The following is a 13071-nucleotide window of genomic DNA, read 5'->3' on the forward strand; positions in this document are numbered from 1 at the left end:
GTTTCTTTGTAAATGAGACTGTTGAACTAATCTAATCCTTTGAATAAACCATGCCCTGCCACCTTGAAGATGGCCAGAATCTATTTCTATTGCTTACAAGAAAAAGTTTACATTATAATTCTGTATTTTACCTTCACTATTTCCTAGAGATCTTCCAGATATCCAGGATTACTGGGTACACACCCTTCTCTATGAAAACCTTGAGCCAAGTTCATATTGTTGGTCTTTCATTCAAACCATACATCAACTACTTTGCAGTTTACTTTCTTTTATTTTCTTGTACTACGTGTCTTAATTTAAAAAAGTTACTACTTCTTGTCTTCTACTTTATCTCCTGTAACTATTTTCATTAGATCAGTTTACACTGAGTATTAAACTACTTCTAGTATTGAAATACACACATTCACTGTGTTAGAGGATTCTGATGCCAGAAAAATTTTTATCTATATGAGTTAAACTGAGGTCAAAGAAGTTTGGGAGATGTTGAGTAGAGGAGCTATAGAGTCAAATGGAAGCTCTAGTCCTACTTTTTTTTTTTTTGAGAAGTCTCAAACCATTTTGTAAAGAGGGTAAACCAAGCAACAGTCTCACCAGCAGTGAATAAGTTTCCTTTTCACCACATCCCTGTCAGCAATGATTATTTTTATACTTTTTAACAAAGAGAGTTCTCATTGGTATGAGATGATACCTTATTGTTTTGGTCTGCATTTCACTGATAAATTTAGTTATGCTAAACAGTTTCTCACATGCCTATGGTCCATTTCTGTGTATTCTTTTAGGAGCTGTCTGTTCATTTCCTTTTCTTGTAAATGAGTTCTAGGCCCTTGAAGGGACAGTTTTTACTTTGTACCTCCTTAATGTTTCTTTGGTATGTGGCTTTTGTGAGTGATAGATGTCATTTATAGACATAAAGAGTTGTCAAGAGTTATGTCATATGTTTGATTCTCTATACCATTTCATTAATTTTGTGGACATTTACTCTGCAGACATTTATAAAGCATGTAAATGTCTTGTTAATGGCATTTACTTGCTTTATGTTACATATAAGAACAATATTGTACACATTCTTATAATTAATATAAGAACTCTCAGAGATTCTTGGCCGACCAGGGCAAACCCCACAGAGTCTGCCTTTCGAGCGCTTTAAGCCCTATATTATCTTCCTAGCCCGGCAGTTCACCTAATTTTACTTTTTAATATGCATTGATTTTTAAAAATAGGGATATAATTATAATCATAAAGTTCATGTAATCATAAACCAGTATGTAAAGTGTACAAGCTAGTGATATTTATTATATTCATAAGGTTTACAATTGTAACTTCTATCTAATTTAGAACATTTGTGGTGTCTCTAGCAGCCATTAATCATTCTTTTAGATTATTATCATTATTTTGGGCTGGAGCAATAACGCAGTGGGTAGGGTGTTTGCCTTCCACGAGGCAGACCCGGGTTCGATTCCTCCGCCTCTCTCAGAAAGCCCGGCAAGCTACCTAGAGTATCTCACCCGCACGGCAGAGCCTGGCAAGCTATCCGTGGCCTATTTGATATGCCAAAAACAGTAACAAGTCTCACAATGGAGACGTTACTAGTGCCCACTCAAGCAAATCGATGAGCAACAGGATGACAGTGATAGTGATTTTATTTTGGGGGGATGAGGTTAGTTGTTGTGTTTGAGCTTTGAAATACTTTAAATAATTTGTAAACTTTCCCTTTGTCTGATAATCCCAAGTGGAATCAACCATGAGATAAGGCCAATAGAACAATGATCTAAGAATGCCAGGACTGAGGGTTGGGGAGGGATCCTGGGAATGGTGGAGGAGTCTGGCATTATCGTGGTGGGCAAAGTGTAACAGCACTGCAAGTATTTAATTTAATAATAAAACTTAACTATTATAAAAAATAAAAAAATAATCAAAAAAGGAAGTTTGGAAGAATCCAACTCTTATCATAAAATTCTTTAACTTACTGAAATAAATAGGTATTTTTGTACTTTAGGACCCCCAGACACTAAAATGTGTTAATACTATTTATTATAGGTTTCCAAGAAAGGCATTTAGTAATTTAGCATAATGCTTATTTGACCTTTTGTTCTTTAAGTACCAAATTAGTACTATTTGATTTTCTGAGAGACAATTTAGGAACTGTTGTATAAGATGGGAAAATGATCAATCTGTTGATCTTTCTTACCTTTTTTTTCTTCCCTCAGAGAAATTTTAATGTTTGTTTCTCAGATATGTTACCTATCTTCCAGTTGGCTCATATGGAATCAGGTTTTGCGGAACAATATCACTTAGGCTTCAAATATTACTGAGGTCAATGGAACTGTTCTGCCTTCACCCAGCAATGGCTTGGTTTGAGGCAGGGTGATTTGCTGAAGGGGCTGAGGGAATATAGGATTGTAGCTGTGTTTGTTACTCAGTAAGACTGAGACTGTTCTGGGTTATGTTTTGTTTTGTTTTATAGTTTAGTTTTGGTGCCACACCTGGTGTAATTAAGAGGTTACTCCTGCTTCAGTGGCATTGAGTCACTTCTGGCAGTATTCAAGGGCCATGCAGTACCAGAGATCTAATCTGGGTCTCCTTCTTCTTCTTCTTTTTTTTACATTTTTTAAAAAATTTAATAACAGTGAGAAACAAAGCTTGTTATACAATGATCGAACACCCATACCTCCACCAGTGCACATTCTCCATCACCAATGTTCCCAGTATCCAACCCCCCTTCCTAACCCTCCCCCTCCCTCTATGGCAGACAATTTCCCCCATACTCTTTCTCTACTTTTGGGCATTCTGGTCTGTAATATAGATACCGAGAGGCTATCACGTTTGGTCATTTATCTACTTTCAGCACACATATCCCATCCCGAACGATTCCTCAAACCATCATTGACTTAGTGATCCCTTCTCTATTCCAGCTGTCTTTCTCCCCAGCTCATGAGGCAGGCTACCAACCATGGAGCAATATTCCTGACCCTGTCTCTACTGTCCTTGTGTGCCAGTCTCAATTATGTTATTTTACATTCCACAAATGAGCGGAGTTATTCTATATCTGTCCCTCTCTTTCTGACTCATTTCACTTAGCATGATACTCTCCATTACCATCTATTTATAAGCAAATTTCAAGACTTCATCTTTCCTAACAGCTGCATAGTATTCCATTGTTCAGAAGTACCAAGGTTTCTTTAACCAGTCATCTGTTCTTGGGCACTCAGGTTATTTCCAGATTCTGGCTATTGTGAACAGTGCTGCGATGACCATACAGGTGCTAACCTTGGTCTTCTGGACACAGAACAGACACTACAGATTCTTGAGCCATTGCTTTGGCCCTCCAGGCAATTTCTTTCAGCTCTGCTCCAGTAACATGTTTTTTTCATGTTGCTGTCCTCCTCAGTAAAAACTGAAGAGTAAATGAGAAACCAGGTACAACTAGGTATAAACTCAGTTACCTCTGTTCTGAGCTTGGGAAGGAAATGAAACAAATAAACAACACTGACTCTGCAACAGTGATAGCAACTGAGCTCAGACTTTGGTGTAGGTTAGGCTGGGTGTACTTTTACGGTCCTAGAAAGTTTAGGAATGACTATAATTAACCAATATTCCTAATAGCTCCTGAAGACATTTTTTCCAAGTAACTGATTGTATTGAAAGCTCCCCATGGAGCAGACAGAAAGCAGGTATTTTGTGTTTCATTTCAGATGATTTAACTAAATCTGCCTTTAAGCTGTGCAGAATTAGAAGGTTGTATATATAGGTCTATTTTCTTATTAATTAATGAATTAAGTTAGGGATAGATATGATCTCAGCTCATAAGTATTACATGAGTATGGAAAAAAAGAAAGAAGGGCCATTAGATGATAGGCATTTAATAATTTCCTAGGGGAAAACCTGTTAGTAATAAAACCATGTTAGAACTGTGAAAAGTAGGAGAAACAGCCATTTGAGTAATTGAACTCATTATTTTATATTTGTTCTGTGATACTTACAAAAATGATGATTTTACCATCACTATAAAGAAAGTTTGTTAACCACTTGAGCACACCTCTGGCTCCATTTATTTTTATTTACAGCTACTAGTATTATTGTTTGATTTGGGGACTACATCTGGCTGTGCTCAAGTCTTGCCCCTGGCTCTGTGTTCAAGTGTCACTCTTACAGGTGCTTCAGTAACCATATACAGTGCTGGGGATCAAACTAGGGTTGGCTGCATGCAAGGCAAATGTCTTAAATCCTGTGATACCTCTCCAGCCCCCGATTTTTGTCTATTTTGGAGCCACACCTGGTGGTGCTGGGGGTTACTCCTGGGAATGGTCTGGGGAATTACGCTGTGCCAGAAGTCAAATACAGGGTCTCATACATTCGAGGCAGGTACTCTAACTTGGAGTCACATCTCCAGCCCTCATTTATTTCTATTTTCTAAGAAACTGCAGCAAAAAAGAGGCAAAGTAAACAACTCCTTCCCCTTTATCAATCACATCCTAAGCGACAAAGCTGGGAGGAAAAACCTGGAAAATGTGGTTGTTAAGGTTAGGCATCACCAATTATGCTACTCTGAAAAGAGGGAAATCCGCAGCCTTACCTGATAGAGGCTGACATACTGTTTCCTCAGCCACTGCTGTCGTTGGTCGGGGAACTTCCGCATCTTTCTCACAGCTCTAGTAAGTTCCAACAATCCACTGAAGAGCATTTTAGCTGTGTGCTTTGGTGCCACGAAGTGCAGTAATCTGTTGTCTGTGGTCTGAAGCCCATAGAGCAGTGTGACGCCAGTCTCTGAGAGAACCATGCTTCCCAGTTTGTTCTGAACACACACAGTGTGTATATCAATGCTAGGGTGTCCCATGTACACAGCCTTCACCGAAAACAGGTCCAAGACCCCTTCTGCGAGGCTGCTTAATCCAGCATTGCCCAGTAAAGGGAATTTGCCAGGCTCAGATGTATTACTGAGGGCACCAAGTTTAGGTTTAGCACTGGACGGGGAGGCAGTGGTAGGCTTTATCCAGGTTAGTGTGCTGTTGTCAGGCTGAAGCTGGAGGAAGCAGCGGGCAGAGAGGTGTGTGTCCTGGTCATAGTGAATGACCGTGGCCCCCTGTAGCAGGAACTGGTGCACATCAGCACGGATGGACAGCACATACCATGGGATGAGCTCTGTCCCATGGTCGAAGGCTTTCTGTGGCTCTTCTGACCCATGAGGATCCCATTCTTTGTGCTGATCAAAGATGTCATTTTCAGGATCCAACAAATCTCCAATGATAAATCTGATGGAAAGAAATGCAACCTTAGTCTGTCTGATAATCAGTCACAAGCGAGAACAATCCAAAGCTTTTTATGAATGCTGGATTTCATTTTTCATTCCACAATGCATTCAAATTTACATGGGATATACAACATGCTAAAAGTCACCCAGCGATTTTTAATAGTTCTGTTCTAAAACTGATATTTAACAATATTCAATATTTCTGATCACAGGCAGATAATTACTGTGCTCTTAATATGAACAACAGTGCTGACCTTCTGCTGTTGCTGCACAATCCCAGGTGAGGTTTCCCTCTCTGCCTGTGATCAGAAATATTGAATATTGTTAAACATCAGTGCATATGGTTGTCCTCTACTAGATTAAGAAAGGTTAAAAACATACAGCAACTAATTATCACTAATTGACTTTTATTGATTTTCAGATAATTCTATTTACCATTCCTTTAAGTTTTATTGGACCAAGTAATATGAAATAAATTTTTTATATGCCTACCAAGGAGGCAGGCTAGATGGTAGGAGGAAACCTGGAGATATTGGTGGAGGGAAGGGGCCACTGTTGGTGGGATTAGTGTTAGAATGTTGTTTGCCTAAAACAACTCTATTATGAACAACATTGTAAATCACATTGTTTCAACAAACATTCCTAAAAAAAAAAGAACAATAGTAGTTTTCATTATGCATTAGTTTTTCCTTGTGTTAGAAACTGTGTTAAATAAATATTTTTTGCCCTAATTTGGCCAATTTGAAAAGTAACTTTTCCTTTCATTCATTTTTTAATCTACAAGGAAATGTATCCACAGGCAATAAGTTGCTCCTTGCTACCTAGTTAGAAGAGACCCAGGATTCTAGTCTGCCTGACTCCAGACTGGAGTCTTCATTATTAGGTCCACTTGTTAACAGTTTAATCATATCACAATATGAATACTGTAGCACTGTCGTGCCATTGCTCATCAATTTGCTCGAGTGGGCACCAGTAATGTCTCCACTGTGAGACTTGTTGTTACCGTTTTTTGCCATATCGAATACTGGTAGCTTGCCAGGCTTTGTTGTGCAGGCAGGATACTCTCGGTAGCTTGCCGGGCTCTCTGAGAGGGATTCGGACTAAAATACCCAACACAAATTTTGGCTCAGAAAGGCTGGCCTAAGAAGTAATGCTGTTAAAAGTAAAATACAATTAATTTAAAGGTAGTCAACAGAAAATATAATTAGAGTGACCAATGAGCAGAAACAGCATTCTTTGAACTCATTCTTAGATTTTCCGTGTGTGCTTGAGTATATATGTATGTATGTGTGTGTATGTGTGTGTGCATGCACATGTGTGTCTACGTGTGTGCATAATAAAGGACTTGTCTGCGTAGAAAACTTAGCATATTATTTTCCCTGAGTCAGGAATAAGGATATTAGGGCCAGAAGGTTCTCAGGAAAAAAGGGATTATCCCTATTGTTAGAAACTTGGTGGGGGCAGTAGCAGTCATGTTTTACTGTAATGTTACTGATTTGATTTTTAAAAAACTCCGTTCTATACCATTTTCTTTAGAAGGAAGTCCCTAAGCACAGCTAACATTTCAGGAGTGGGATGATCTCCACCTCTGGAGGCCTGACCAACTACTTAAGTTAATTGGAATTCTGCATGAAAGATAGGTCTTTTCTCGCTCATTTATTTGTCATTTGTATACATGGACTCATGAATATTTAATGTCGTGAGCTATATTCCAATATTATGTATGCTTGTTAATCAAATTACTCCAGATTTGGTCATCAATCTCTATCAATTGTTCTTTTGTTCCTTTGATCTAACCCCATTTAAAGAACAAAATGAACAAAACCCAAAAAATCTTCTGGCTCAATAATGTGCTCTAGATTATCTTGTATATTTCCTGCCCAGTTCTAGACTCAGTTATTTCTTCAAGGAACTTTATTTTCTTCCGCTGAAGAATGTTATTAGCAATCAAGATCTGGGTGCTAGGTGCCAATACATTTTATTTTGTTCATTTTTCTTAATGTCATTTTTCACCTGAAGGCAAAAGAAATCCTTTGTGGTTTTTCTTTGGCGGGGGGGGGGGGGTGTTCACACATGGCAATGCTCAGGGGTTCCTCCTGGCTCTGCACTCAGGAATTACTCCTGGTGGTGCTTGGGTCTATATGAGATGCCAGGGACTGAACTGGGGTTGGCCCTGTGAAAGGCAAGCCCTATCCACTGTACTATCACTCTGGCCCCAAAAGAAATCCTTTGTATCCCACTAAAGTATACCCTTCTGAAATTGTTTTCAGAAAATTGCAAACCAATACTTGTATGTTTCCTCTTCTACAATACTCAGTCATTACAAGTAGCATTGTAAGTAGGAGTATGCTTCATATAGAGTATCCAGTGTTTAATGCTTAGTTTCACTACTAATTTGTTGGTGAGGCCTAGTCAAGATATCAACCTCCCAGAATTTCACCATACTTACTATTAATTACAAAAAGGCTCACCTGTTTCATAGGGTGAATAAAAATCAGATGTAGAGTTCTCAGTATATCTGGTGCATGATAATTGAATATGTAAGACTGTCATTTCATTCCTGCCACTTTTCCTTCCTCACTTTTTCTGGGTTAAATTAATCCAGTTATTCCTCTAGCAGGACTTCAGTACTACATTCAAGCCATTTTATCTTATTTTCTTTCCTTGGGACCATTTCTATATTCTCCATGCAACACTTACTGATATTGTTTCCCCCCGCTTTCTATTTTAGTTGATTGTTTGACTATCTAATTTTAAAATATTGATTTCTGTAGTCTGCTGCTTCACTGTATTGGTTTGCTCTTTCCAGGGAGTTTTTGTTTTTTTTTTTTCCTGTATATTATCATGTATTCCTGAAAACAGTGATAGCTTTCTTCATTTCCAGTTTAAATTTCCTTTTCTTCTTCTTGATTAATTACTATGGATTGAACTTCCAAAAATATAATTAATAATAGTAGTGAGACTCCATACTCTTGTGCCTGATCCTAGATAAAAAATTAGTTTTCACTATTTACAATAACCAGAATCTGGAAAAAACCCAAGTGCCAGAGAACAGATGATTGGTTAAAGAAATTTTGGTACATCTACACAATGGAATACTATGCAGCTCTTAGAAAAGATGAAGTCATGACCTTTGCATATAAGTGGATCAACACAGAAAGTATTATGCTAAGTGAAATGAGTCAAAAAGAGAGAGACAGACATAGAAAGATTGGACTCATCTGTGGAATATAAAGTAACAGAAAGGGAGACTAGCACCCAAGAATAGTAGAGATAAGTACCAGGAGGTTGGCTCCACGGCTTGGAAGCTGGCCTCACATGCTGGAGGGAAAAGGCAGCTCAGATAGAGAAGGGAACACCAAGTAAAATGTGGTTCGAGTACCCTCTGGGGATGGGAAATGCGCGCTGAAAGTAGACTATAGATTGAACACGATGGCCACTCAACACCTCTATTGCAAACCACAACACCCAAAAGGAGAGAGAGAACAAAAGGGAATGCCCTGCTACAGAGGTGGGGGGTGGGGGGATGGGGTGGGGGGGTGGGAGGGATACTGGGATCATCAGTGGTAGATAATAGGCACTGGTGGAGGGATGGGTACATGGGTATGACTGAAACACAAGAGCATGAAAGGTTGTAAGTCTGTAACTGCACCTCACGTTTATTTACTAATAAATTTTTTTGAAAAGTCAGTTTTCCACCATCATGTATGATGTTAACTATGGTTTTGTTGAATACAACAATAATTATATTGATGCAAATGTCTACTATCCCTACACTGTTGAGTTTTCTTAGTTTATTATTTATTGAGTTATCTAATTTATAATAGTATCAAAGTCATTTTATAATTGCAGAGTGATACAACAATACCTCTACCAGAATTTCAAGATTCTTCTACTGATAGTTTTAAGCCCCCAAATCATTCACTTGGTGAGCCTTAGTAGTCATAAAATACAACATCTGCTAATTTGGATTTTGATAGAGACCTTCTGATTTTAATTCAGCAAGAGAAGAATGTTTCCCATATTTCATATGAGTTCTGAGCTAGAGCAAGTGTTTTCCAGTTAAAAACTACAGGTACTATGTAAAACAGTCTTGAAAGAAAAAGTATGAGACCTCTGGATTTTGTTTCTCTTACTCAGAGATGATGTAAGCTGGGAGCAGGGAGACACTGACTTTCTTGGCATCAGTTCCTATTCTAGAAGAGAAAAATAACTTATGCTAGTTCCTTAGCATTAGTATTTGGCATTAGTAGTTACATTAAAAAGCATTCTTACAGAGATTAACACAAATATCAAATAACTTATAAGGAAAAGATTTCATTTCAAGAGGCTGGAGAGTTTGTATAGCAGGTAAAGAGCTTTCCTTACACATGGCAGAGATGGGTTCAGTCTCCAGCACCACATATCATCCCTTGAGCACTGCCAGGGATCACCACATATGATCCCTGAGCACAGAGTCTGAAATAAGCCCTGAGCACTTCGCCCTGAGCACTTCTGGGAGTGTCTCCCAAGCCCCTTCTTTCATTCCTGACCCCTTCAAAAAGGAAAACAAATATTTCAAGAAGAGAACTTGTAGTTTTGTCTTAGATGACACAGTGAATTTTGTGGACTTTTGTCCCTGGTTATCTTCGGAAAATAGAAAATTTAGGAAATTCTAAGGTATTACATGAAGGAATAATGTGAAACTTAAAAGGGTTATTTAGAGACCAAATGACATTAACCAAAGATAAAAGATTTTCATTGCAGTTCTGTTCACAATAGCCAGAATCTGGAAACAACCTGAGTGTGTAAGAACAGATGACTGGTTAAAGAAACTTTGGTACATCTACACAATGGAATAGTATGCAGCTGTTAGGAGAGATGAAGTCATGAAATTTGCTTATAAGTGGATGGACACAGAGAGTATCATGCTAAGTGAAATGAGTCAGAAAGAGAGGGATGACATTGGAGGACTGCACTATTTTGTGGAATATAAAATAACATAATATAAGACTGATACACAAGGACAGTAGACACAAAGGCCAGGAAGATTGCCCCATAGCTGGACGCCTGTCTCATGAGCTGGGGGAGAAGGCAGCTGAATTAGAGAAGGGATCACTAAGACAATGTTGGTTGGAGGAATTGTTTGGGATGGGAAACTGGGCTGAAAGTAGATAAAGGACCAAGTATGATAACCTCTTAGTATCTGTATTGCAAACCATAATGCCCAAAAGTAGAGAGAGAGTATGGGAGAAATTGTCTTCTATGGAGGCAGGAGGAGGGCAGGAACGAGGGGGTACATTAGGGACATTTGTGATGGAGAATGTGCACTGGTGGAGGGATTGGTGTTTGATCACTGTATGATTGAAACTCAAATGTGAAAGCTTGTAACTGTATCTCGCAGTGATTCAATTTAAAAAAAAGATGGGTTTATAAGCAAAGAAACTACCTTGTCAAACTTAGGGTCACATGCCTTAGGGAAAGAACCAAGGAATGAAAAGAGAAGGAGGGTAGATTTATATTTAGCTTTTGAAAAGGCTTTTTAACCATCCTTAAAAACTATACATTGATAGCAAAACATTTTTGTAATGATGCCCAATGAAAAACAGCCTCCCTCCCTCCCTTCCTTCCTTCCTTCCTTCCTTCCTTCCTTCCTTCCTTCCTTCCTTCCTTCCTTCCTTCCTTCCTTCCTTCCTTCCTTCCTTCCTTCCTTCCTTCCTTCCTTCCTTCTCTTCTCAATTATATTTAGAGAGTGAATTTCCAAGCTAGCCAGAGGTTAAATCTTGAGTTTAACTGAATAAAATGCATCAATTATGAGGATTAAAGTATTGACTATAAATAAATTATTTAAGACAATGCTAAAAATGGGCTGCCAAAATGATGGCATGTTAAATGTTACTGATTTTATTAGTATTAGATTGTGTGGAATAGAGAAGGGATCACTAAGAAAATGGTGGCTGAAGGAATCAGTTGGGATGGGAGATGTGTGCCGAAAGTAAATAATGGACCAAACATGATGACCTCTCGGTGTCTGTGTTGCAAGCCATATGTTCAAAAGTAGAGAGAGATTATGGGGACTATTGTCTGCCATGGAGGCAGGAGGAGGATGGTAAAGGGATACCGGGATACTGGGGATATTGGTGGGGGAATTGTGCACTGGTGGAGGGACAAGTGATTGATCATGTGTGATTGTAACCCAAACATGAAACTTGTAACTACCTCACAGTGATTCAATAAATTTTTTAAAAAAGATGTATTTACAAAGTACATCTCTTTGAAAATGTTGCATGTTCAAGGTTGAAGTTGAGATTCCAGTAATAAATATTACTGAACATTGTGTAGCCAATCAGAAAATGACTTTCTTTGTTACAGATCACAAAAGCATGACTAGTTCTTAGATACTGGCCAAAAAGAAAGGAAGGGAGAGAAGCAGAGGGTCAAAAACTGAGGTTGGGTCTGTCTTGATAAGGCCTCAGTTGTGCTGAAACAGTCATCTATATCTAAAAGGTGTTATGAAGAGTGTGTTGGTGAAGTCAGGACTTGCAGGCACCATCCTATGATGACAAATTCAGTGGTTTCTTGTTTGTTGTTTTATTTTTGCATGTGTATGCTTCATGTTCTCTCTCTCCTCTCTCTCTCTCTCTCTCTCTCTCTCTCTCTCTCTTTCTGTGTGTGTGTGTGTGTATGCATGTGTAAAATCTTGGCAGCTTTTATCTTTTCTCAGACATTCTACTTTTTGTTTTTGTTTTTATTCAATCACACCTGGTGGTGCTCAGGGCTTACTACTGACTCTGCTCAGGAATCATTCTTGGTGGGTCCTGGGGGACTATTTGGGATGCTGGGGATTGAATGTGGGTAGACTACATCCAAGGTGAACATTAAACCCGCTGCGCTCACCAGACCCTCTATATTTTCTAATGCTTAACTTTTAAAATTATCTATCCCTGTAGGGTTAGATTCTCTTTCAGGCAAGTTTCTAAGTAGTTGGTGGGTATCAGTGCACAGAAAACATCTCTTTTAAGTAATGAAAGGGAGCATTATGATTGAAGGTTGCTCTGAAAGAGGTACTTGATGCCAAGGATGCCCATTATTAAGAGCCTCAATTCCTTCAGCTTAGCAACTGGAGGCTGTGATGCTATATTAATTGCAACTTTTGTTTGTCTTTTATGAGTAAAATTTATTATTTTACATATAGCATGTCACATACTACCCAGAGGAGCCCTATAAAATGTTATGATCATATCCATTTTACAGATGACAAAAACTGAGGCTTAGTGAAGTTGTCACATATCCAGGGGACACAAATAATAAGTGGTGATGGTAAGATTCAGTCTCAGGCAATGTGACACCAAGGTGTGGGCATTAATGGATTCAAATAATTCCCACAAGTTTCTATCTAAACTTGCTATCTAAGAATGTCCAATTTATACAAATGTATAGATTTCTTAAGCTTCAGCATTTAAAAGAAAGTCAATGATATTAAAGACAGCCAACGGGGCAAATAAGAAGTTACAGCTTCCTTATAATCCAACACTCTTATCTAGACATCTTATATTCCATTTTCCAATGATGGTGCTACTTTTATGCCTCCATAACTTAGACATACTCACACATGCAACATTAATTTTTTTAATGTTAAACTGTAAAAATTATTAATCACCTATATGGATCACATGAAATACAATGGGATGATTTTAGAATTCAGATGTTCCTAATGAAAGTAATGAAAAGAAGGACTTAGAGTTATCCTCTTCCAGTAAAAAGAAATGCCTCAAATACCGCAGGACAGAATGTCATACCATACAAATAAGCCTGCGGCCAGGTTGTTGTCTACCTCTGCTTCT

At 38.4% G+C, this 13071-nt stretch overlaps 1 protein-coding gene across 3 annotated transcripts in view; it reads right to left on the bottom strand.

The window, feature by feature from the left end:
- Positions 1-13071, bottom strand: part of PLCE1 (phospholipase C epsilon 1) — a 372017-nt gene that overhangs the window by 90409 nt on the left and 268537 nt on the right. For all 3 annotated transcript variants that reach the window (XM_055119418.1, XM_055119417.1, XM_055119416.1), the window contains exon 8: positions 4574-5249. In XM_055119418.1, coding sequence (XP_054975393.1) covers positions 4574-5249 — 676 coding nt within the window. The remainder of the gene's footprint in view (positions 1-4573; positions 5250-13071) is intronic.

This window comes from Sorex araneus, chromosome 11, assembly GCF_027595985.1.
Source record: "Sorex araneus isolate mSorAra2 chromosome 11, mSorAra2.pri, whole genome shotgun sequence".
NCBI classification, from domain to species: domain Eukaryota; kingdom Metazoa; phylum Chordata; class Mammalia; order Eulipotyphla; family Soricidae; genus Sorex; species Sorex araneus.